Consider the following 24,422-nt stretch of genomic DNA (forward strand, 5'->3'; position numbering starts at 1 on the left):
CACTTCTCCTATTTGTGCCAAGGTTATTAATAGTAATAAAAATACAGAATAAGATTGGTTCCTTGAAGAACTCCACTAGTGACCTCCCTCAAGTCTGATAGGTCACCTTTCAGCACAACGCGTTGCCTTCTCCCCTTTAGCCAGTTCTTTATCCAACTTGCAATTCCTGTATTAATCCCCATCTTCTCTAATTAGTAATTTCCCATGTTGTACTGTGACAGGATCCCCAGGGTACAGTCTGGATCTGGGGGTACCACTGTACTCTCCAGCTTGGGCTGTCTCTCCAATGTTTTGCTAGGGACAAGCGGCAAACCCCTCCAGGCGTTGTTATCACTCAGCACAACAGCATGTGGAGCCCCACACCAAGCTAGATTGCATGAAGGCTGCCTGAGCCACTCACAGATCACACAGAGAAAGGCACCAGTCAATTCCCCTCAGCTCTCCAGCCTGGCACTCCAGAGCTGTTCTGTCCTGACTGGTCAGAAGCTTGACCAGTGTAAGGTTATTACCCAGTCTGCCCCTCCCTCAGTGTGGAGAGACATACACAAGCCTTTGTAAACTGAACTGAGATTTCCCCAGCACTTCAACCAAAACACACTGTTTTAAGTAAAATATATAACAGATTTATTAACAACAGAAAGATAGATTTTAAGTGATTATAAGTGGTAGGCATAACAGGTCAAAGATAGTTACCAAAGAAAATAAAAGTAAGCGCACAGTCTAAATCTGAAACCTTATTCGACTGGGCAGTATTTGGATTAAGCAGTTTTCTCACCCCACTGGATGTTACAATTCATAATACACAGGCTGCCCCTTTCAAGCCTGGGACAAGTCTCCTCAGCTGAAGTCTGTGTCTTCGCAGCGTTCTTATTGCTTCCAGTGTAGGTGGGGGAAACGAAAACATGATGCCATTGTCCCCTATTTTATATCCTTCGTCTATGTGCTTGGAAGACACTAGCCCAGGCATATCCTAGTGGGCTTTGCTGACTCAGAGCTAAGCAATCCCAGGTGTAGTCTTATGCAACTGAGTTACAGGGATGTAAATCCCTTGATTACAACACCCCTGCTGATTAATGGTTGTTTAACATCCTCCTGGGCGGGGCTCACCACCCTTGTAGAAGAGACTCTCAGACTTTTTCTGAGCTATATTTCACTAGCAACCATACAGCAAAATCTCATAACTTCATACATATCAATGATATACATATTTTAACAGAACAATGTATTTCAGCAGATCATGCCTGTTCATCTGATATTTGACATGGCATGGTTTCTATGAAATATAATGATATGACAAAGGTGGATATGGGGGTTCCAGGGTGCTGCTTTGAGGCACAAAATGCAACAGGTACTGTGTTGAATGTTTTACTGAAGTCCAAATATATTGGATCCACTGGATTTCCTTTATATAAAAATCAGTCATTTATCAACGTAGGAAAGCAGGTTACTCTGGCATAATTTACTTCTGGTAAACTCATACTGCATTTCATCTCCTTTTTTTGTTTACTGCCATGAATTTAATTATTCTTTCCTTCACAATTTGTTCCCAAGTCTTGCATATAACTGTGGTCAGACTAACAGGTCTGTAATTGCCTGGATCACTTATCTAAACTCTAAAGTTTTATTCATACAAAGACAGAAATAAAGATGAGAGTTAAAATTGGTTAAAAGAATCAAATACATACAGTAATTACAAAGTTCTTGGTCCAGGCTTGTAGCAGTGAGGGAATAAACTGCTGGCTTAAGTCAAGTCTCTGGAGTACATCCACAGCTGGGATGGGTCATTCAGACCTTTGTTCAGAGCTTCAATTTGTAGCAAAGTTCTTCCAGAGATAAGAAGCAGGATTGAAGACAAAAATGGAGGTGTTTCCAGGGCCTTTTATAGCTTCTGCCATGTGGCGGGCATCCCGTTGGTCTTACTGTGGAAAATTACAGCAACAAGATGGCATTTGGAGTCACATGCACAAGTCCCATGTCCAAGCATTTTGCCTAGTCACAGCACGACATTCCATTAAGTCTCCCACGAGCCATTGTGATTTAAGTGTCCTTTGATGGGTCACTCATTGAATAGTCTCTCCAAGATGTGCTGGGTGCTACCTTGTGGGTGTCACACGAGGCGCAAACATTTGAACTCCAAGTATAGAGCCAATACATATCACTTCAAATACAAACATGACACTTGCATACAGAGAGCATAATCATAACCAGCCAATCAGAGCCTTCCCATAGACACCTCACTCGCCACCTTTGTACAAGATTTGCTGCAGCTATAGAACAGTGGTTGCAATAATGATCTATAGGGTCATATTTTAATCAGATAACATCACAGCTACCCCAGCACCTTTACCTTTATGCCCATCCCTTCTAAACAGCACATAGAATCATAGCGATGTAGGACTGGAAGCGACCGCGATTGGCCAGATTCATTAACGGTAACATCTACCTGAACATTACTCCACTTGTATTTGGACTGTCTTTTGCGCTGCGCTCCATCCGCTCACCTTGTGGTGTTTGGCTGGCCCTTACTATAGCTTTGCTTGGCTGGGTTTTCTGCCCTGAGTATGGAAGCCTTGTGTGGAGCTTTCATGAGTTTCTCCCAACTGTCTCCCCTCATCTTCTAGTTGCACTAGCAAGGCTTGCGCCCAAGTCCAGCGTGGCGGCTGGCAGTGCTCTGTTTGTCAGTCTTATCCCATCTGCCTGGCCAAACTCAGGGATCTGAACCCACCGTATACTGGAGTCAACAGAGCTGACCCTACACACCAAGAAGGTTCTTTGCAAGGCAACCTCCAGCTGGAAGGGGCTTGGCACTCACTGAGAGGGTGAGAGCAGGGAAGCTGGGCAGCAGTGCCATGAGCTACCAGAACTCAGCCCGGGAGGCGCAGCGAGGTGGGAATGGGAGGGGGCAGCAGCACCTGGGGATAGATTCCAGGAAAGCGACTCCTGGGGAATGCAGCAATGAGCGAGTGAGGGGTACGGCAGGGAGTCAGCGTGTGAGTGTGGGCAGCACGAGGGCTGGGCACCCCCTGCCATACAGACACTGAGGAGAGGAGCCAGCCAGAGAAGAGCCACAGACCTAACCAGGGGGCCAGTGAGCGAGAGACAGCAAAACCAGCCCACTGTGGCTAAAGCGAGGGGACCCGCCCCCTCAGGCCTTCTCAGCTCCAGCAGTGTAACTGCCCAGAGTGCTGTCTCCACAGGTCGGGGTTGTAGGCAGGACAGGGGCTGGGAAATCCTCTCTCACCAACTGCCTCTTCCGGATCCTGGAGGCTGCAGGAGGGAAGATCGTGATTGATGGGGTGGACATATCGACCATTGGCCTCCACGACCTACGCCAGAGCCTCACCATCATCCCCCAGGTGAGCGCTGCATGGGCAGAGGCAGGTGCCTGGTCTCTGGCAGCAGGTGGCCAGGGATTTTGCCATAGGGCACACGTGGGCTGGGCATTGTGCCCCTCGATAGCCAGTTCCATGCCCTGGGTGTCTTTTTCATTAACTTATCCCAACCTGCCACCAAAGCTGAGTGGCAGCCAAAGCTGAGTGCGGCACTGTGAGCAGGAGGGGCCCAAGCCAGAGCCCCCAGGTGTGGAAGGAGGGGAGCTGACAGCAGCTGCAGCAGAAGACACAGCCCGTCCTGGGCACCACCTGAGCTCTGGAAGCAAAAGCTCAGATGCCCCCCACTTCTCCCTGCCTTGGGCACTGTGGGAAATGGCACCCACTGTGGTTCAGCCCAGGCCCAGGATCAGCCTGCTGGTCTCCTGCTGGGAACCTAGGCTCAGCCACTAACCTTCACCCAGCGTGTGGAGACCCACTTGCTGGCACATTTGCTGCTCTGCCAGGCTGCTGATCTACCATCAGCCTGTGGCTGTCGGAGCTGCAGTATGGCCAAGCTCTTGGTGAAGCAGCCGTGGTAGGAGCCTAACCCTGCCCTGCCAGCCAATGCATTGCCCAGCCCTGGTCAGCCAGTTTGTGTGGCTGGACAAACAGCTCAGAGCTGGCTCTAGCCAAACAGAGCAGACTCAGATGCAGCGGGTGGCCCCCTTGTGTCTGTCTAACGGGCTTACAAGCACCTCATGGCTCTGGCGCTGGCAGGGCCCTTGACCTCGCGCTGGCAGAGACCCCTGTGCTGTCCTTGCAGGATCCGGTATTGTTCTCTGGGACATTACGGATGAATCTGGACCCGTTTGACCAGCACTCAGATGAGGAGATCTGGAAAGCCCTGGAGCTGGCCCACCTGAAGACATACGTGCTGGACCTACCTGAAAGACTGTCCCACCAAGTGAGCGAAGCAGGGGAGAACTTGAGGTAGGTGGGTAACTTGGGTCTCATCACCACCTGCCCAGCTCCAGAGACACAGCCTCCCTCCCAGGGAGAGCAGAGCACAGCCTGTGTGTGCCCTCCACCTTCCAAGAGCCCAGCCCAGCCAGCAGGACTAAGCTCTGTGGGAATGCATGGCCCTCTGTGAGGGTGGGAGAGGGGCAAGGCCGGAAGAAGAGTTGGGGGGGGGCAGCAAAGCCAGAGGAAAGGGGGAGCAAGGCACAGGGGGGGGAGGGTGGTGGGGGCAGTAAGGCCAGGGGGAAGAAAGAGCAAGGCACAGGGGGAAGGGTGTGTTTTTGTGTGAGTGGGGGGGAAGGCACGGGGGAAGGGTGGGAGGGCAGCAAGGCCAGGGGGGATGGTGCATTTTTTGTGGGAGCAAGGCACAGGGAGTAGCGGGGCTGTTGGAGGGGGAAAGGCAGAGGAAGAAGGGCGGGTGTTTGTGTGTGGGGGCAAGGCCTAGGGGAGGGATACGTGGGGGCAGCAAGGCACAGGGAGAAGTGTGCGGGGGGGGGGCAGCAAGGCCAGGGGGAAGGGTGCAGATTTTGGGGGGGAGGGGTCTTCAAGGCACATGTGGGTGAAACCTAGTCATCATGGGGTGAGAAGCAAAGTGTCATCGTGGATCAAAAACAAGCCAAGAAACAGAAAAGCAAAGAATACGCTTAAATGGTCAATTTTCATTCTGGCTAAAAGTCACTGCGGGCTGCACGTGTGCCCATGTTGTACAATACATTTATTAATGGTTCGGAAAGAGGCTGAGCAGGGAGGCGAGATTTTGTAGCTAACACAAAGCTATATCGGAGAGTCAAATCCAGAAATGACTGTGAGGAACTTCAGAGGAACCTGATCAAGCTAGAGGAATGGGCAACATGGTGGAAGATGCAATTCACTGTTGATAAATGCAAGGAATGCAGACTGGAGGGAGGGGAGAAACTGAACAACTTGCACCATGTGGGGTTGTAAATTAACTGTATTAGTGACACTTGTACCTCACTGTAGCCAGCTCAATGGCAAGCTCATCTCAAAGGGCAGCTGTGGGCCAAAAAAGCTACAAAATAGTTCAGTGTCAAGCTAGAAGGGCGTAACGAGTGGGTTCTGCAGGGATCTGTTCTAGGTCCAGTTCTGTTCAGTATCTTCAATTATTTGGAGACTAGCAGAGAGAGTGTACACTTACAAAGTCTGTGAACAATACCACGCTGAGAGGGGTTGCAAGTGCTTTGTGGGCAGGATTAGAATTCAAAATGATCTGGACAAACTGGAGAAAGTAACGTAAGTAAACAGGCTGAAATTCAATAAGGACAAACGCAAAGCACTACATGTTGGAAGGAACAATCAAATGTATAAATACAAAATGGGAAATCACTGCCGAGGGAGGAGTGCTGCAGAATAGGATCTAGGGGTCACAGTGAATCACAAACTAAATAGTGGATCACAAACATAGTGGATCAACAGTGTAATACTGTGCGAAAAAAGCAAACTTCATTCTAAGCTGTGTCATAGGAGTGTTGTGAGCAAGACGTGAGAAGTAATTCTTCCACTCTATTCTGCACTAATGAGGCCTCAACTGGATTTAGTGTGTCCAGGTCTGGCACAACACTTCAGGGAAGAAAGTCCAAATGAGAGCAACAAAAATTATGAAGGGTCTAGAAAACATGACCTATGAGGAAAAATTTTTAAAAAATAAGGGGAGAGGTTGTTTAATTTGGAGAAGAGAAGACTAAGGAGGACATGGTAACAGTCTGATAAAGCAGAAGAGGGGAGCTCAGTCTCTTTAGCCACTGAGGACAGGACAAGCAGCAGTGGGCTTCAACTGCAGCAAAGGAAATTTAAGTTGGACAGTGAGGAAAAAAACTTCCTGACTGTAAGAGTAGTTAAATACTGGGACAAATGACTTAGGGAACTTGTGGAATCACTGTCATTGGAGGGGTTTGGTTTTTTTTGGTTAAGACCAGATTAAACAGGTCTCAGGAATGGTCTAGATCAGTGGTTTTCAGCCTGTGATCCGTGGACACTTCGGGGGTCTGTGGACTACATCAAGGGGTCTGCAAAAGACTCATTCTGTAACCTGACTGACCAGAATTCGCCTATGTCTACAGACAATAGATTTCCAAAGGGATCCACGCTGCCATCCGAAATTTCTTAAGGGTCCACAAATGTAAAATGGTTGAGCCCCACTGGTCTAGCTAAGCCGGAGGCCTGCCTCACTGCAGGGGACTGGCCTAGCTGCTCTGTCCTGTTTGGCTATGATTCTGTGTGAGGTTGCATAAGGAATGGCATGGTGAATAATATCGCAAATGCTTCCTAAATTAATGGTGCAGCCGCGTTTGAATAGCGCATGCAGGATTGGTCAACGCATCTCACCCAGCATAGGGCTGACGTACATGTGGGTGTGTTCAGAGACGCGCAATGAGAGTGAACAAGGGCCTGGAAAAATGCTTACAGGACGAGCGAGTGACAGGCTTGGCATTGTATCCTTTTGACGGAAAACAGCTAAGGGAGGGGGACACATAAGAATGGTCATATTGGGCTAAATCTATATTTAAAAAAAATGGCCAAATGAGAGGATAAATGAGGCTCGCTGTGTTCCCTGTCTTCTAAAACAAGACCAAGGAGACAGTCAAGCCCCCCCCCCCCCCCGGCTTCCCTCCCCCATGTGTAATTAGCTTGTGGGATGCCTTGCCACATGAAGTTATTGAAGCCAATGAATTCACACACTTCTGAAAGGAACGGGACATGTATATGGCTAGTAAGATGATCCAGTGTTAGAGTGGTTAATGCTAAGAAAAATTTTGATACTGGATGAAGCCTAATTCTTCAAGGCATAAGCTGATCTCTTACTAAGCAAGGTCCAGCTGGGAGCAAATAGTGGGGTGGAGGGGGATGGAGGGGGTCAGATGTCCCAGCATCTGCTGACAGCAGCATTCTTATACCTTCCTCTGCAGCATCTAGTGCTGCCATTGTCGGCGACAGGTGCTAGGCTAGACAGCCTTGTGTCTGAGCCTGGCTGCCATGTGCCCTGTGTCCTAACCTGGCTCAGGGCTTGGTTGATGGGGCAGGAGAGGGAGGGTGTGATACTGCTGCTGGGCTACTCCAGGTCACTTGCTTGCCCTCAGTAGCAGCGGTAGCGCTGGGCATGTTCTCAAGCTGCCCCGCATCAGTGCTGGTGTTTTCTCCCCACCCCAGCGTTGGGCAGCGGCAGCTGCTGTGTCTGGCCCGAGCCCTGCTCCGCAAATCCAAGATCCTCATACTGGATGAGGCAACAGCAGCTGTGGATCTGGAAACAGATCATTTAATCCAGACAACAATCCGGAGTGAATTTACCAACTGCACTGTCCTCACCATCGCCCACCGCCTGCACACCATCATGGACTGCAACAGGTGTGTGTCTGTGCATGCACTCATCTGTGCGTACACACTCGTCCACACTCACACCCCTGCACTACCAGGAGCAATTGCTGTACACACCATTCCACACAGCAATGGGGTGGGGGGAGGCACTCTACAGACCATCATGGCTGGCTGGGAAGGGACGCTGTAGACGCAATGGGTGTGTGTGTGTGTGTATATGTGTGTGCACATGGGCTATTCACACACCAACATGGCTAGCCATGGCATTTTCCGGGGGGGGGGGGGGCACTGTATACACCATAGTGGTCACCCAGCAGTGATGCACACACTGTTGCACACAGCACTCGGGTGGGGTGGGGAGGCGAGTTCTTTACATACTTTCATGGCTAGCCAGGCAGAGGGGAGTGGGTGGGGGCACTTAGCCATCATCCTGAACCCCTCCTCCCTCCCCCAAAGCAGCTGCTGTCCACTCCATTCTGCACAGCAATGCGAGAGTGGGTGCAGGCAGGTCTATACCACCCCTCATGGCCATCCGGGGGAAGAGGGAGCTGCCATACACACCATTGCAGACAGCAATGGGGGTATGGTGTATATACATACATACATGGGCACAATACACACCATCGCAGACAGCAATGTGTGCGTGTGTGTAAACACACGCATATGGGCACGATACACACCATCATGGCTAGGCTGGGGGAGGTGCTGTACACACCATCCTGCGACACTCGCCTCGCCCCAGGAGCAGTTGCTATACACATCATTGTGCCACTTGGGGGGGGGGGGGGGTGTTGCAGGCAGGTTTGCACTATCATGGCTAGTGGGGGAGCAGGGGCACTGTACACACCACCAGGGCCACCAACACGTTGAGGGAGGCGTGCAAGGGGCTAGGCTCCAGGTGGAAGCTCCAGGGGCTACACACACACATAAACAAGTGGGGGAGGGTGACAAGACTGACCCCACCGCCAGAGGTGGTGTAGATGGGCTCTGGGCACTTTCGTGGCCTGCACCAAGTGGGTGTGCAGATGTGGCCTAGCCCACCATTTTGGGACAGGCCGTAGAGGCCCTGATCTCTGTGCAGCTCCAAACCTTGTCCCATTTACTCATCTGCTGGGCCAGTAAAAGACATGCCTTTGCCCCTGTCTTTCAGGTAGCAGAGGCATTATTTCCGTTGTCTTGGAGAGATGCAGGGAGGTCCAGGCCTCTGCCCAGGGGAGTGATTTACTGTCCTGCCTGGGGTGGGGAAGGAGCTGTAGATAACCTTGGACTGGGAAGGGTATGTACTAAGCAAAGCTGCATGACAGCAGCGCTGGTCCTGTGGCGCCCAATGTTCTCATAGAATCATAGATCAGGGTTGGAAGGGACCTCAGAAGGTATCTAGTCCAATCCCCTGCTCAAAGCAGGACCAATCCCCAGACAGATTTTTATCCCTGTTCCCTAAAAGGCCCCCTCAAGACTTGAACTCACAACCCTGGGTTTAGCAGGCCAGTGCTCAAACCACTGAGCTGTCCCTCCCCCTCTCTGTGCTTGCAGGGTGATGGTGCTTCAGGCGGGGCGCATCGTGGAGTACGACAGCCCTGAGCGGCTGCTCCAGCAGCAAGGCCTTTTCTCTACAATGGCTAAGGATGCCGGTATCGTGAGTGCTCAAGCCACGGTGCTGTAGGAGAACTGGAGCTGACAGGATGAGCACCCTGCCCAACATTGGAGCAGAACCTAGGGCAGGGCCCACCGCAAACTGGGACAGACAAACGGTGTAGTGCCAGAACCTGTTTTCCATTGCCTCAGTGCGCCTGGCAGCAGGACCTGCCCAGGACTTCACTCCTCTTCACCTGGGACTAAAGGAGAGAGTGAAGCCGCTGGGCTCTGAGTTCCTTGAAGAGGGGGCTTCAGGGCTGGGCTAGACAAGGCTAGAACTTACCTCACAGCAGGCAGCAGTTCTGGGCCTGCTGCTGCCATACCCAGGGGACAAATCCAAACCCTGCTACGTGGGGGTAGCTTCAATGCAGACGTGCCCAGGCCAGATCCCATGTGCACATGGGTAGCAGCTCTAACGACATCCAGGGTGGCTTTGCCCTGACACGCAGTCTGGGAATAGCTCGGCTGAATGTGGGGGTATTTTTACAATCACTTTATTGATTGGTCCTTATTTTCAAGGCACTCAGTGGCATAGGCCCAGGATAGCTGAGTACTGCTCCTGTAGCAGAGTGGAGCTCTCGACCACAAGGGCAAAGCTGGACAGGAGACAGCTGCCTCAGTGGCCAGTCCAGGGCTCGAACCATCTGGCCCATCACAGAGTTCCCCCCAGTCTGCTCCAAGTGCCAGGCGCACTGCTCGGAGCAGCCTTCCCCTGCAGAAACAGTGCGTCACGACAATGTAAAAAGACGAATGCCCTTGGGAGAGGCTGAGACACCCACTGCTTTAATGCAGCCACTCACTGATGAGGGCAGTATAAAATCTGCATAGAACAGAATTTCCTGATACTAATGACTGGATGCACAGGCAAAATTTGGCTCCTCCCCCGTGTAAGGTGACTGCAGCCCTGGGCTGTCCCCACCCCCCACTGCAAGAATTGGTGTCAGTGTCAGTCTCTGGGCTTTGCTCCAAGCCCAGCCAAACAACTTGACATTCCCCTGGTCCCTGCTGGTGCTCACAGTGTGTTGTTGCAATTGTCTCTCGATAAAGGGTATTTAAACACTTCCCTTGTTTGTGATTTTATTGTGTGGGAGGCGAGGGGGGAGTTCCTGAGAACTGGGCCTAGTCCACCAGCAAGGGCGGAGGACACAGGAGGCACAGAGTTTGCTGCTCTGCAGGGCTCCATCGTGCGTTGCAGGCTGAAGTAGAAACCTGGCTCCAGTGTGATGCTGGGGCCCATAGCCTGGAACAGCTCTCTGGGTCGTCCTCGCACCCCCTATCGCCTCTGCACAGGGGCTGGGCCATCTGGCTACACACCAGTTGCCGGATTCTTGCCATATAAACTGCTGTACTCCAGCAGCTTCTGGGCACGGGTCCCAAACTGTGTGTTAGTCTCTTGGTTTCTCAGCAAGCTGCAGGGCGGCTGCTGCTCCAGTTTGTCACTGCAGCCTGGGTGCAGCAGGAGCAGCACAGGCTTACTGCGTTGCCAGCTGCATGTCCCTGACCAGAAACATGGCACTTGACGCAAACAAGCCTGAGCAACACCAAGGGAGACATTTTAATTAGGGGACACACACACATTGCCGTCAGAGCACAGAATGGGGAGGTGTCCCTTGGGTCAGGAGCAGCAGCCCCCAAATACACCCCCTCCAATAGTGCTGCCCCATTCCGGGGGCGCACGGCCAGAGCCTAGCAGGCAGTGTGGTATGTTGATGCCTTTATCCTACACTCTTGCCAAAGGATCTGGCTGATTCTCACTAGCCCCTCACTGCACTGGGACTCGTGTCAGAGCAAAGGGACGGGCCAGGATAAGGAGGGGAAATGGCTCGAGTGACAGGGAGGTGAGGCTGCTGTCTTCCCTTTGGCTCAGCTGAACGACTGGAGGCAGGGCTCTCTGTGGGCAGCTGCTGCCTGCTGGGCACTATGGGAAGGAGTATCATGTATCTCCCACAGCAGCACTGTGCTGCTAGTCCTGAAAGGAGGGCCTGGGAGAGCCCAAACCCAGGGTATGTCTCCACTGCAGGGAGGAGGTGTGAATTCTCAGCCCAGGCAGAGCTGATGTGCATGCTAAATGCAGCAGACTGGCTGCTGCAGCACAGGCTAGCCGCCCGAGGTAGAGTCCAGCAGGCTGGGGGGGCTTGGACGTGGGAAGTTAGCCCTGGCCATTGCCCATGCTTCAGCTGAGCACATGAGCCTGTCTGTGCTGGGCGTTCCAGTGCCTGCTGCAGCATGGACATACCCTAGACCAGCAGCTCCCCCAAGGGAGGCAGGCGGTTCTGGGGAGATGGGTCTCCCCAGTTGTGGAATCAAACGACTCATAACCAGTGACAGTGGATCCTCTACATGGAGCAGGGGAAGGGCAGAATCCCACCCTGAGCAGGTACCAGTTCTATACTCCAGCCCCAACTTCCCAGCTACAGCTTGACCCCTGCCCGGTGAGGGAGCCTGGCCCTTGCTCCCAATGCTCCTCCTCACTGCTGAGGAGCCGTGGGGCTCATGCTCTCAACAGCCCTGGTTGCTTTCAATGGCACTTGGCCAAAGAGGGAATCTGCATTAAACCAGAAGCGCTGAAGGAAAGAAAATGCTGCACACAGGCAGGAAGCAAAGCTTTGGCCTGAGCGAGGGGGCCACTTCCTTCAGGGACTTGGCTTTGCTCTGTGTCCAGTGAGGCCCAGCCAGCTCCTAGCAGCAAGATCGAAGGGGAAGCTACTTGCCATATTAGGAGGAAGAGACAGGACAGGCTCCTGCACAGGCTTCCCTGTAACCTCACTGCCCCTGGCCAAGCCACGGTCACCACGCCAACTGACGGCAGCCTGGGGGGGCCGAGCCCCTGCAGGGCCTGGACCGTCCAGCACCACTAGCAATACTTTCAGTGGCTAGAGGGTTGGCTTTTCACACAGAAGTGAGCAATACAGGTTGCCTCAGCCCAGCAGGGGTCGCAGACCCTTCCCCCACAAGTCTCTAACATGGTCCAGCTGGGATTAAGGCACCAGAACGTGGTCTCTCTGTGGGGATGGTACAGACTCACGTATACTCTGTCTTCCGGATGTAACTGGACGGCACGTAGCCCTGCCTCCCATGCACCTCAGCTAACCACCACTCTCGATTGCCCGTGATATCTTCAAACTGTAGGATCCTGAGTCTCTGATTGGCTGATACACTCAGCTCATTTGGACTTCGGCCTTTAAAGGTGTAGACAGCATAATAGATCTAGAGGGAGAGGGGGAGAAAGTGGGTCAGAGCCAGGCCGGGCCTGAGGAACAACAGGCCAGGATCAATACTATCATGTAGCTCTTTGTGTAGTGTGGGAATTACTCAAACACACTCTGAGAGGGAAACTGAGGCACAGCAAGGGGAAAGGACTATCTCCCAGGGTCATAAGGGCATAAGAACAACCTCAGAACAGCTGTTCAGTGGCAGACAAGAGGTACAGGAAAGGAGAGGGAGAAGCCAGGCCAGGGCATTCTCAGGGGAGGGAAAAGACAGGACAGGGGTGGGGGGTTCGAGGAAGGCGTGAAGTGGGGGCGGGGCCTGGGTGGAGTAGGGGTTGAGCAGGGGTTGAGCACCCCCTGGACTGATCAACCAGATCTGCCTCACATGTACCAGCACCCCTTCCCTAGTGAAGGGAGGGTTTAGCCTCTGCCCAGTGAAGGGTGTGACTTGCAGCCCCTCCCCTACAGAGCAAGGACAGCAGGGAGGCTTACCTGGTTGCCCTCAGACTCGCTGCTCTCCAGCCCCGAGTCTCTGTCCTCCAGCGAAGGCACCGGCCTGAGGTATGCTTTGCCAGGGTGTCCACTGCGGGTGCTGGAGCTGCTGTTCAGCTCAGGACGACTGTAGCGTTGGTGAGCTGGTGTCATATTGGGCTGCTGGTTGGATTCCATGGGAACCGTTCTATCAGAAGAGCCAGCCTGGGGCTGGGAAGCAGCATCTGTCTCGGAATGGGACCTTAAGGAGTGGTATGGATCCCCTGGAGAGGCACAGTCCTGCAAAGGTTTCTGGGTGAAGGTCACGGTCATGCCACTCGGGTTGAAGGTCAGGGTGTTGCTGCTGTGCGGTGAGGAGCTACTGTGTTCGGACTCATTGGAGGAGTGGCTGCCCACCGAGATGTCTGAGTGGCTGCGGCGTGGGTTATAGGGCTTCAGGAAGGAGCTGTACACAAAGCCTTTGGTCACTGCGGAGAAGGGAGCAGGGTCAGGGTCAGAGACGAAAAGGCTCCCATGGAGAGGAGAGTGGGTCAAAGGAGAGAGGATGATAAACCAGAGAGGAGACCACAGGAGACAGGCGAGAGTGGCCGCCTGTCCCCAGAGGATTAAAATTAGTTGTTCATGGATCCTGGCCGATGGCAGAATCAGGGAAGACCCTGTGCTGCTGGAGGCACAGAACCCCACCTACCTCCATTGTCAATGAGCCAGCGGTTCTGGCTGCCCATGGGGTCCTTCTTCTTGAGGACGGCCACGAGATCACCCTCCAGCAGCGAGACATCCAGGTCCTGGGCTGCATTGAAATTGCGCTCTGCCTGGAAGAGTTTCTCTGGGGGATACCTGGCCAGGAGGGCAGCTCGGAGTTCATCTGACTGAAGCATGTAGCTGGGCTGGAGGGGAACAAGACACCCATGAGAAGGCCCCCTTGGGCTCCCCAGACCAAGTCCCTGAAACAGGGCAGAAGGGACTCACTGGGCCCAGGAGTGGCTGCCGCCTGGCAGACTGGCGCTCCACGCTCCTCCTGTCAAAGGGTCTCTTGGCAGCCGTGTGAGACTCCGGGAAGAAGGTAAAGGCCTGGAGCTGCTGGAGAACTCGGCTGTGCTCCTCTTGGAAGATGGAGATGAGGTTCCCCTCCCTGCCAACCACTCGCAGCAGCTGGAACAGGAGCAGACGGTAGGACGCGGCCATCAGCAGAGCTCTGCTAACCCAGAGATCCAGCAGCCAAAGGGGAGCTCAGCAGAAGATGAGCTAGATGCTGGTCTAGAACCTGCACCACTGTCCAGGGCAAGGACTGAGCCAGCCCTGGAACACCCCTCTGGCAGGGAAGGGGCGAGCCTATCCTGCCACATCCCCTGCAGTCCCTGCTGTGGGGACAGAGGGTGAGCCCCCAGGCCTGCTGATCCAGCACTTTTCACAGCAGCCCCTGCCACCAAGAGTATCCAGTCCCCTGGAGCAGGGGGAGCCTACAGGCGCAGCCTCGAGGGGAGGCCAGAGTCTGACACGACAGCCACAGCTCCGCAACCAAGGGGGACAAACTTCAGGAAGCAGAAACTCCCCCAACACATGAAAGAAAACCTCCAAAGAGGCATGTCTGCCGTGAGCTAGAAGTATCTGCAATCACATCCTCCCTGCTCCATCCCCTGCCCCTGTTGCTGAGTGGGACCTGGCTGGGTTCTGGGAACTCACCGACAGCAGTGGCCTCAGCTCCCACAGTGCCAGGTGCACAAAGTCACAGTGAGCCCTGGCATAGCCCTGCAAGCAGCTGGCAAACAGCTCCTTGGCACAGCACTGGAACTTGGGCAGCTCGTCTAGTAGCTGGGCATTCAATGCCTCATAATTGTTGCGAGCTGACTGCAGCTCCTCAAGTGTCCGTTTGTCCTTCAGCTTCTCCGCCCGCTCCGTGCAGTTGTGGAAGTCCAGGAGCTTGTCAAAGCGTTTCTGCACCAGCTTGTGCGGCCCCATGAACATGCTTAGCAGCTGGTTGAGAGGGGAGATCACCAGCTGCTCCGTCCTCTCTTTCTGGAAGACAGTGAAACAAGAGGCAGGTGACAGGGCATCCCCCTCCTTCCTGGTTCAGCCTCTCTCAGCCAAGGCAGCTGGTTATTCAGGGATTTATCTAGCTAGCTGCACATGTCCCAAGTGATGGGGTGTCCTAGCTGTCCTGATTCGACAGCCAGAGTCATCTCACTGCCACTAAATGTGGACTGAGATTCAATTTACATTTCCTTCACTCAGCTTCATCAGATACCTCCTAGTCGCCCCTTACCTCAATCCTCATTGATCAGCCTGAAACTTCCGTCTTTGTCAGTTCCATCCAATGCGACCTGGCAAGCTATATGAGTGTTTCCAAAGTGGCAGGTCTGTGGACTGGGATAAACCACAGGGTAGGACCACATGCTATGCCTGGGGTCCGAATCCATGTACCCATTTGTCAGCAGTGTCCATTCCTGCACTGGTGGCAGCTTGGTATGCAGCACAATGCCATCTCTGCCCTCTCTCTCCTCTGTCCTACCGTATTTCTACACCAGCATTTCTCAAACTGGGGTCCATGGGCCTCGCTGTTCCCTGGTGTGTAGGAGGTGCTAGGAGGGAGAGGGAGGACCAGGGACAGGGTGTGTTCGAGGCAGGGGGCGGAAAGAGGAGGGGAAGAGGAAGGGCAGAGTGGAGCAGGGGACGGAAGTCCACAAAAGTTTTAAAATCAAAATAGGGGTCCTTGGGTTGCAGAAGTTTGAGAACCTCTGCCCTACACTATTCCCACATTTCCTGCTGGTGCACCTCACATTAACCTCTCTCTCCCAGCCACCCCTGTCTCACCCTAAATCACTTCCCATCAACTGCACTGTGCTTCATGCTGAAGCTTTCATCTCAGTTACCTCCCAACTCTCAGACATAACCATCCAAATCGCCCCCACTGCATCTCAGCCTAACCCACCTCCCTAAATCACTTCTGTCTCACTCTAATCACGCACCATGGTACATCATCCTAACTCGACCCTTACAATACCACATTCTGCATCTCCATCTTACCTCAATTCCTCCCCATCACCCCAACTTGTTCCTCCTCCTCAGCCCAGTGTCAGTCTAATTCATCCCCCTGCAGTGTTTCACCCGTTCTCGCTAGTCAACCCCCATGTCACCCTCTTTCCCAACCACTCTCTTCTATCAAGTATCAGAGGGGTAGCCGTGTTAGTCTGGATCTGTAAAAAGCAACGAAGAGTCCCGTGGCACCTTATAGACTAACAGATGTATTGGAGCATGAGCTTTCATGGGTGGATACCCACTTCGTCAGATGTATAGTACCAGCTGCTCCATTATCTTGCCCAGGATCAATATTAGGCTGACAGGCCCATAATTACCCAGGTCACGCTGGTTGCCCTTTTTAAATATTGGCACAACAGTAGCTTACTTCCAGTCTTCTTTAACTTCCACAGTGTTCCAAGACTTATTGAAAATCAACATTAACCATCCAGACGCAATGGATGCAAGTTGTGTGGACCTCCTGATTTCAAAACGTTTAACTTTAGTAGCCGCTGTTTAATGTCCTCTGAAACAGTGGTTCTCTACCTTTTTTCATCTGTGGACCACTAAAAAATTTTGAATGGAGGTGCAGACCTCTTTGGAAATCTATTGTCTGTACCTATAGCTGAATTCTATTCAGTCAGTTTTCAGTCAAAATCTTTCATGGACCCCTTAGACATAGTCCATGGATGACAGGTTGAGAACCAGTGCTCCAAAGATACTAGAGGAATGGATAAAACTCAAACATCTGGAAACCAGGAAATACAGAGTTAAGATACATGCCCACATAACCTTAACTCTGCCCTCTTTGAGCAAAGCCCCAATATGCCTGTGACACATACTTTCACTCTACGTTTGCGCGGTACTGAACAAAAGCTACCTACCCCTGCCATACATTCAAACATTTAACCTACTCCGTAGATAGAATACCACATCTCTAAACTTTACAACCTGCTCAACACCTTCACAACCCACGAGCCCTTATATGTACAATGCCATCTAACACAATATGTTCCCTTACCCTTCATTAAACACAGAGCACACACATGGCAAGACCCCTGTGCCCAGCCACTGACACAGCCTACACAGAGCAGCATTGAAGTGAGGCTGACTGGGTCTCTCGAGGTACACTTTTCCCTATGATCAGATATATGGAGGTCAGGGAGAGGGGCTCACCCCCCAAGGAGAGTACAGCCCCTCAGATCACCTCCTATCACAATCACAGCTCTTCCAAACTGCTCCCACTAATCTGACTACCATTCAATGCAGTTACACCTAACACAGTGAACACAGCAGCAGTACATGCAGATAATTCCCAGTGGCTACTGCCAGCTCCAAGGGGGCAGAGCACAAACTTAATTAAAACCCCTCGTTAGTCTCCATTATCATCAGACCTCATTGCCTCCATATCTGACATGCAACTTTCCTTCCTAGTCCCCAACACTGTGCCTCAATCTAAGTCCTCCCTTTTAGTCAATCCTCGTTTCACTCTGCATCTCCTGTGGCCACCCCATGACTCACCCTGAATCTTCCCTCTAGTAACCCCCATTTTATTAGTAAATCATCTGTTCTAGTCACCACCCCATATCAGACTCACTGACCACTCCATGAATCCCTCAATCATCTGCCACTTACTCGTGCTCTCTCACTAATCTTTGCCTCTCATCACATCACTCATTTCACCCTAAACTTTTCTGTGAGTCACGCTATGTAGTATCCCTGAGCCCCAGTCACCCCGAGTATCATCCCAATTCATTCCCAGTGACCCCTTCGACTCTCACCCTCAATTTTCCCTGCTAGCCATCATTCTGTCTCACCCTAATCTGGCCACTGCTAAACCTCCGTTTCATAAATCAACATCCACATCAACCCTGTGTCATCCAATTTCATCCCCTCACACTCTTCTGCTGTGTTTCACCCTAAACCCTCCCCTCTAGCTAACACCCCATGTTTCACCCTAAATTTGCCTCCCTTACCATAACTCTACATCAATTACGTGTTTTGTCAGTGAATAGCCAATAAAACCCAGCCTAACACCAAGCTTCACAGCCTTCCCCAGCTCAAAACTACACGGTCCAACCCGCCCAGCTGGCATTACCTGGAGTGTAAGTGCACACAAACATTCGTAGACCAAGCACGTAATCCGGAACATGTAATGGGGCCGTGTTACCCGCCCACACTCATTCTGAGGGCCCTGCTGCACCTGCCATGCAGAGACAGCAGGTCAGCACAGAGCAAGAGAGGAGGCGGCTCACTTACGAAGCTGGAGAAGAGCTGGTCGCTGATGAGCTGATGCACTTTCTGGAACTGCTCCAGATCCCCACTGCCCTGCTGCATGCCCAAGTCCCACATGCTCACAGCTGCCAGCGCCTTCACACAGGCCGACTCCTGGGGTGAGGGACACAAACAGCAGTCAGTGCAACGATCATCCGCTGCTGAGAGCTGTGCAGAACCCCTCCCACACAGCCAATGACCCAGAGAACAGGGTCCCTCCCTATCCTCCCACTCTCACCTCAGAGAATGGAACAGAACCCCTCCCACACAGCCAATGACCCAGAGAACAGGAATGGAACGTGCCCAGTGGCGGCACCAGCACGCCAAGCCTCTGGGGGCGCTCTGCCGGTCGCCGCGGGGGCAGCAGGCAGGCTGCCTTTGGCTGCTTGCCTGCAGAGGGTCCGCTGGTCCCGCAGTTTCAACCAGTGGACCCTCCGCAGGCGTGCCACCACAGGCAGCCTGCCTGCCGTGCTTGGGGCAGCAAAATGCCTAGAGCCGCCCGTGGATGTGCCAGAGCTTGAACCCTCCTCTAGGAGAAGAGAATCACTGATTCCACCAGGCTGACTAGTGAGGGCAGCCCCAGTCGAGCACAGACTCACCCGGACATGCTGCAGGTAGAGGGAAAGGTCTCGGATGAACGATTTGATCAGCCGCTCCTGCAACCGGAAATTCTTCTCCGTCTCCTCAAAGGCCTCGTCCTTCAGCTGTGATGGAGAGTGGCTCAAAGGGGTCAAATACAGCACCACAGTGTCCTACCCAATGGGAACTGCAGATGACCCTTTGCTCCCAGAGCAGAGACAGGCCATGGACAATGCCTCCCTCCAAGGGAAGACAGACTGAGGGACACTGACACCCCAACATACACTTACCCAGAGGGGAGAGAGACCAGAGGCACTGACCCCTGGCCATGTCTGTACTGGGCTCCGGATACTGAGGCAGAACTTCTAGCTAAACATTACCTTGGGGTGAATAGAGGCCCGGGGCACTGACCACTCCCCCCACCCATCTGTGCTGAGCACTGGATCACCAGGCAGAGCCATGTGATGAGCATAATTAGAAGGGGAAGGCCAGAGAGGTACCAACCCCGCTTCTGCTCCCTCTGCCTGAAGGGGGCTCCAGCTGCATGGGTGGATTACCTGGGGGGCGAAGCCTGTGAGGTGCTTGAGGTGGCTACTGACACGGTTGGATTTCTTGATGATGGAGTGGAAGTTGAGCTTGGAGATTTTCTCCATGAGGCTCTCCTCATCCCCTTTTCGGTACTTCAGCACTAGGAGAGGGAGGAGCAGGAGTCAAAGCTCCACACCAGCAACTGTCCTGCAACCTCTTCACCTACCCCTGGTGCTGCATATCCCCAAATACTAACCTCTTCCCCTCCAGCCACTGCAACCCCATCCCCCCGCCCACCACATCACCACTGCCGTCCCATCTCCACCATGTCCCCCACACCCAGCTGTCACATACTCTCCATAGCTGCCTTCCCAGCCCAGCTGCCGCATCTCCCCTGCTGCCTCCCTGTTCCTGTGCCCCGCTGCACTGGAGGTGCCTCCTCATCCCAGCTCTGCCAGGTTGGCTCACCCAGGTCTTTGCGACGTTTGTACTCGTTGATGTTGACATTGATCTCTTTGACTGCAAGGACTGCAGCGGCGAGTGGTGCCTTATCAGGGTGCGACTCAGGTGTGGCGCTCAGCAGCTCCATCAGCAGCAGTGGGTATCGCATCACCCTCTGCACAGGCTTGATGAGGAAGGAGCCCAGGTTGATGTAGTTTGTGCAGCCCCTTGGCAGTCAGGAGGAACGAGATGCATCAAACTTCAATCCAGCTCCACAGAACAGTGCCTACCCTGCCCCCCAAACCCACCCCAAGCCATTGCACGTATCCCCCCAAAGCTACTGAATCTCAGTAACTCACTGCACCCGTACGTCCTCAAAGCTTCCCAACCTCAACCCCCAGACTCACATGCTCCTAAAAACCACGGCATCCGCCCATCTCAAACCTGCCGCAAACTCACACCCTGCAATCCACATCAGCCTCAAACTGCCCGGGCCTAGTGTACCACCAATCCCTTCCTTTTCGCACAATCCTGCCTGCCATCAGTCCTGATCCCACAATCTCACCAACCCATCAGCCTCGCACCCTCCATCCCACTATCCTGGCTGTGCGCCCCAGAGCCCAGATCCTAACCTAAACTCTGTACAGACCGATTCTATATGAACTGTCTACACTGGACATGACCTCTGCATTGCCCTGCCACACTCCTGCACAGACACCCTTTATTCTTCCTTCCTCTGCCCAGCCAAGCCACGCCACAGACCCACCAAACCCAGCCCCAGGCTTCTGCGTTTACAGACTCCATGCAGCACTTATGCTTCCGCAGACATGCACACAGCCTAGGGAAGGAGGATATTAGTTGTGGGGATGGGTGGCAGGGCTGAGACAGACTGACAGGCATGCAGTGAGTAATGGGAAGGAGGCACTTACCACTCACTGTACAGGCTCCTGCAGGGACGCAGAGGGTGAAAAAGCAAAGAAAGGAAGCTAGTTAATGGGACAATCAGGTGCGGGCTCCAGCAGCCAGCACCTCTGCCCTGCAGTGACACTGGGAAGCAGCTGCTTGCTCTGTCCCAGAGCCCAGAAGCTGAAGCTGCTGGCTTCAGGGGGATTAGCCTTTTGTGACCCTGAGCCAGGCAGCTGAGAATGTCAGCCAGACAAGGAAGCCAGCGCTGTCAAGCCACTGACTAGGCAGGACTGAAGGCTCAGGAATCCTCACCCCAGAGATGTGCTGTTCTCTGTAACTCAGAAGGGGCCCTGCAGGTATCCTGCCTGGGGTGAGAAGGGGAGATGAGGCATTCAGGCCAGGGGCCCATTTCTACTGTTGTCTCTTCTCTTCTGCTAAGGCCTCAGAGACCAAAGGGACCTGGACACCAAGACAGTCCTGTGTATTCTGGTAGGGGTAGAGAGAGAGTCTGCAAAAGGGGCAGGAAGGCAGGCTCCTGTCTCAGCATGCTCAAGGTAAGGGGCAGAGTGGGGAAGGAGGCGGCCCAGACTCCTGGCCAGGATGCGGAGTGGGGAAGACAATCACCTGAGGCTCTCCAGGGAGTCCAGTAGGTATTTCTGGATCCTCTCGTCCTTCTCGTAGGCCTCCAGCAGTGCAATAGCCTCATCATGGTTCTGGCAATACACTTTGTACACCTCTTCCAGCCCTGCCTGGTGCGCCAGGAATGCTGGCCCTGTGGAGAATGACCAAGGCTGCTCAGTGGCTCCTGCCCACCCTGAGCTCTGCTCAGCCCTGGTGCCTTTACAATCTCTATTTCTGTCCTGGCGAGATGCCCAGAGCTGTCCACTCCCCCTGCACACACGTTGCTTGAGAGGATGGCAATATTAGAGCACCCAGCTTACTTTCCAATCATTCTTAATGCACCTATACATCCTCCTGCCTTTCTGCCCGCTGCCATCCTTGCACAGCTGCCAGCACTGAGCACCCCCTGCCAATTCATTACTTATTACATGCATTAGGGCAGTGCTCGACGGCCCCACTACAACTGTGGCCCCTTGTGCCAGGAACAAAAAGACAGTCCCTGCCCCGGAGCCCACAACCTGAGTTACAACAAGACACAACAGAGGCAGAAGCAGACATATGGGGTAGGCAGGAACACAATGTTAACAGTGAGACCAGTTCACTTTGCACAGTGGGCAGCAGTCTCAGCTCCCCACCTGCCTGACTGTTATCCCTGGCTGTGCTCTGAAGGTATCACAGCACAGGTGAGTGCAAAGGATGGACCCAAAGAGGATAAGGGACTGGCTTTAAGGACGTGGACTGGGTTTTCACACACATGTGGGGAGGCCAGGGAGTCAGCACGGACAAAGCAGCAGGGATCGAGGCTGGCTCATGGCACAGTGGAGACAGAGGTCAATAGCAAGATGAGATCATAGCTCTGACTCCTGGATTTCTCCTCAGTGGGTCTGGCATATTCAGAAAGCCAAGGAGCCCAGGGCAGTTCAGACTGTTTTTGCATACACATTAATGGACGCATAGCCACTGTGCTGACTGCACTACCAACTTACAGTACTCCTATCCCTCTGGAGGTTCCCCACTCCCTCTGGCATTTACCAGTTGAGTCCCCAGCAGACGTCAGCACCTCACTGGGCACTTCCTCCTCCCAACTGCTCTAGGCTCCACAGGACCCTCATATTCCCACCTCTGCCATCCCGCCCCTCTCTCCAACCCCAGGGCAACTCGTTTGTCACAGGTGGGACCCAGCAAACAGAGAAGAGTTGAGCTCCTGGGAGTTCAAAGGAGAGAACAGAAAGCCCAGCACTGGCAGGTGGACAGCAGGAGCAAAGGGTCACTAGGAACAGAGAAGCCACCTCTGGGGCAGAGAATAACTCTGAGGTATGCTCCAGCACAGTCAACCACACAGGATGCACAAAGCCCAGGAGGGAATCATGCCCCTGAAGTGCCCACCATGCATGGTGGGAGGGGGAGTGGGGAGAAACTGAGCAGCCCTGAGGGTTTGCCACGACTAGGACAGAAAGGAGGGGGAAGGGGTAGGAGGTATCCCTGTGGGAGCTCTCATGAGGCAAGTTGCCCGTTAACAAGTGGTGTTGGGGGAGCTGCTGCCAAGGGGATTTCAAACAAGTTGGAATATGCTCATTAATGCCTCAAAATATTTTTTATCCTAGTCAAGAAAAACCTAGAGAAAAACCAAAGGAGCCTAATGCCAGAGACCCCCAATGGCAGGATCCCTGGCCAGCTGAGCATATGGAGGGGAGCAAGACAGAGTCTGGGGAGCTGCACCTTTGGCATGAGTGGAGGAGAGCACTGGGGCAGAGTGAGCCCAGCCACAGAGAGGGGGAGGGTTGCAAGAGAGAGGAAGAGAATAGAGTGGGAACATCCTGAGGTACTGGAAATTCCCTGGCGCGAGACCCAGGACGCAGTGAGCCTCCGGGGGGTTGGAGGGATCTGAATGTCCCAGCACACTGACCCAGCAGGCATGGAGATCTCCCAGGGGAAGCCTCCTTACTGGAGTCACTGAGCACGGGACAAAGCCCTGGAGAAGAAGCAGCAGGGCTCAAGGCTGGCCTGGCAAAAGGATGGGAGGCAGCAGATGAGCTGAGCCCGCACCTTCCCACTGAAACAGCTCCCCCACCCCCCACCCCAACCTCACCGCCACCCCTAAGGGCCCGCCTAGCTTGGGAGAAGCAATAACAGACTCCATACCAACAGCATCCCCAGCCTCCAGGGTGCCCAGCAGCTGCTTGGAGAAGCTAATCACCATCTGAATATTTCCAAAGAGCCCCTCAAAGTCCACACTCTGCACCTGCAAAGATGGGAAGAGAAGCATCCAGGTGGGAGAAATACTCAAGGCCAGGCCCCGCAGCGACCTCACCCATGCCCGCACAACCCCACCACAGTACTCCATGTCCCCCACCAGCAACCTCTGCCTCGCAGTTCCCATCCCCCCACAGCAGCCTGCACCTCGCATTCCCTAACTCCCCACCAGCAACCTCACACATGGACCCTCATCTCCCACAGCAACCTCTGCCATGCACCCCTTGTCCCCCCCACAGTAAACCTCTGCCTCACACTCCCCATTCCCCCACAGCAGCCTGCGCCTCGCACCCCATCTCCACCTACAGCAAGCTCCGCCTCGCACTCCCATGCCCCCACAGCAGCCTGCGCCTCGCACCCCATCCCTCCCTACAGCAATCTCCGCCTTGCAACCCCATCCCCCCCCAGCAGTGTGTCTGGCCCCCCCGCACCCAACCACAGCAACCTCTGCCTCGCACCCCGTATACTCCACAGCAACCTCCACCTCACACCCCCATCCTCCCCACAGCAACCTCCGCCTCGCACTCCCCATCCCCCCCACAGCAACCTCCACCTCGCACTCCCATCCCCCCACAGCAACCTCCGCCTCACACCACACATCTGCCCACTGCAGCCTGTGCCTCGCACCCCCCATCCCCTCGGCAACCTCTGCCTCACACCCTCCATCCTCCTACAGCAACCTCCGCCTCGCACCCCCATCCCAGCAACCTCTGCCTTGTACTCCCATCTCCCCCCACAGCAAGCTCTGCCTCACCCCCATCTGCCCACTGCAGCCTGTGCCTCACAATCCCATCCCCCACACCATAGCAAC

General features: G+C 53.8%; 2 protein-coding genes across 6 annotated transcripts in view; one reads left to right on the plus strand and one right to left on the minus strand.

Moving 5' to 3' along the window:
- Positions 1-9,830, plus strand: part of LOC116817639 (ATP-binding cassette sub-family C member 2) — a 35,131-nt gene extending 25,301 nt beyond the window's left edge. Inside the window, exons 24-27 of one of the 2 annotated variants that reach the window (XM_032767989.2) lie at positions 3,198-3,356; positions 4,135-4,301; positions 7,494-7,688; positions 9,192-9,830. In XM_032767989.2, the coding sequence (XP_032623880.2) occupies positions 3,198-3,356; positions 4,135-4,301; positions 7,494-7,688; positions 9,192-9,321 (651 nt within the window). In that variant the 3' untranslated portion in view covers positions 9,322-9,830. Of the gene's footprint in view, positions 1-3,197; positions 3,357-4,134; positions 4,302-7,493; positions 7,689-9,191 lie in introns of those variants that run through there. The other variant, XR_004371984.2, reaches the window with a different exon arrangement.
- Positions 9,831-10,823: 993 nt separating this feature from the next.
- DNMBP (dynamin binding protein) overlaps positions 10,824-24,422 on the minus strand; it is an 87,466-nt gene continuing 73,867 nt past the window's right edge. For all 4 annotated transcript variants that reach the window (XM_075072996.1, XM_032767949.2, XM_032767959.2 and 1 more), the window contains 12 exons: positions 23,501-23,600; positions 21,362-21,509; positions 20,761-20,778; positions 19,859-20,058; positions 19,420-19,550; positions 18,883-18,987; positions 18,269-18,397; positions 14,678-15,010; positions 13,964-14,146; positions 13,683-13,881; positions 12,995-13,461; positions 10,824-12,500 (listed from right to left, as the gene is read on the minus strand). In XM_075072996.1, the coding sequence (XP_074929097.1) occupies positions 12,315-12,500; positions 12,995-13,461; positions 13,683-13,881; positions 13,964-14,146; positions 14,678-15,010; positions 18,269-18,397; positions 18,883-18,987; positions 19,420-19,550; positions 19,859-20,058; positions 20,761-20,778; positions 21,362-21,509; positions 23,501-23,600 (2,199 nt within the window). In that variant the 3' untranslated portion in view covers positions 10,824-12,314. The remainder of the gene's footprint in view (positions 12,501-12,994; positions 13,462-13,682; positions 13,882-13,963; positions 14,147-14,677; positions 15,011-18,268; positions 18,398-18,882; positions 18,988-19,419; positions 19,551-19,858; positions 20,059-20,760; positions 20,779-21,361; positions 21,510-23,500; positions 23,601-24,422) is intronic.

Source organism: Chelonoidis abingdonii, chromosome 16 (genome assembly GCF_003597395.2).
Source record: "Chelonoidis abingdonii isolate Lonesome George chromosome 16, CheloAbing_2.0, whole genome shotgun sequence".
In the NCBI taxonomy this organism is placed as follows: Eukaryota; Metazoa; Chordata; order Testudines; family Testudinidae; genus Chelonoidis; species Chelonoidis abingdonii.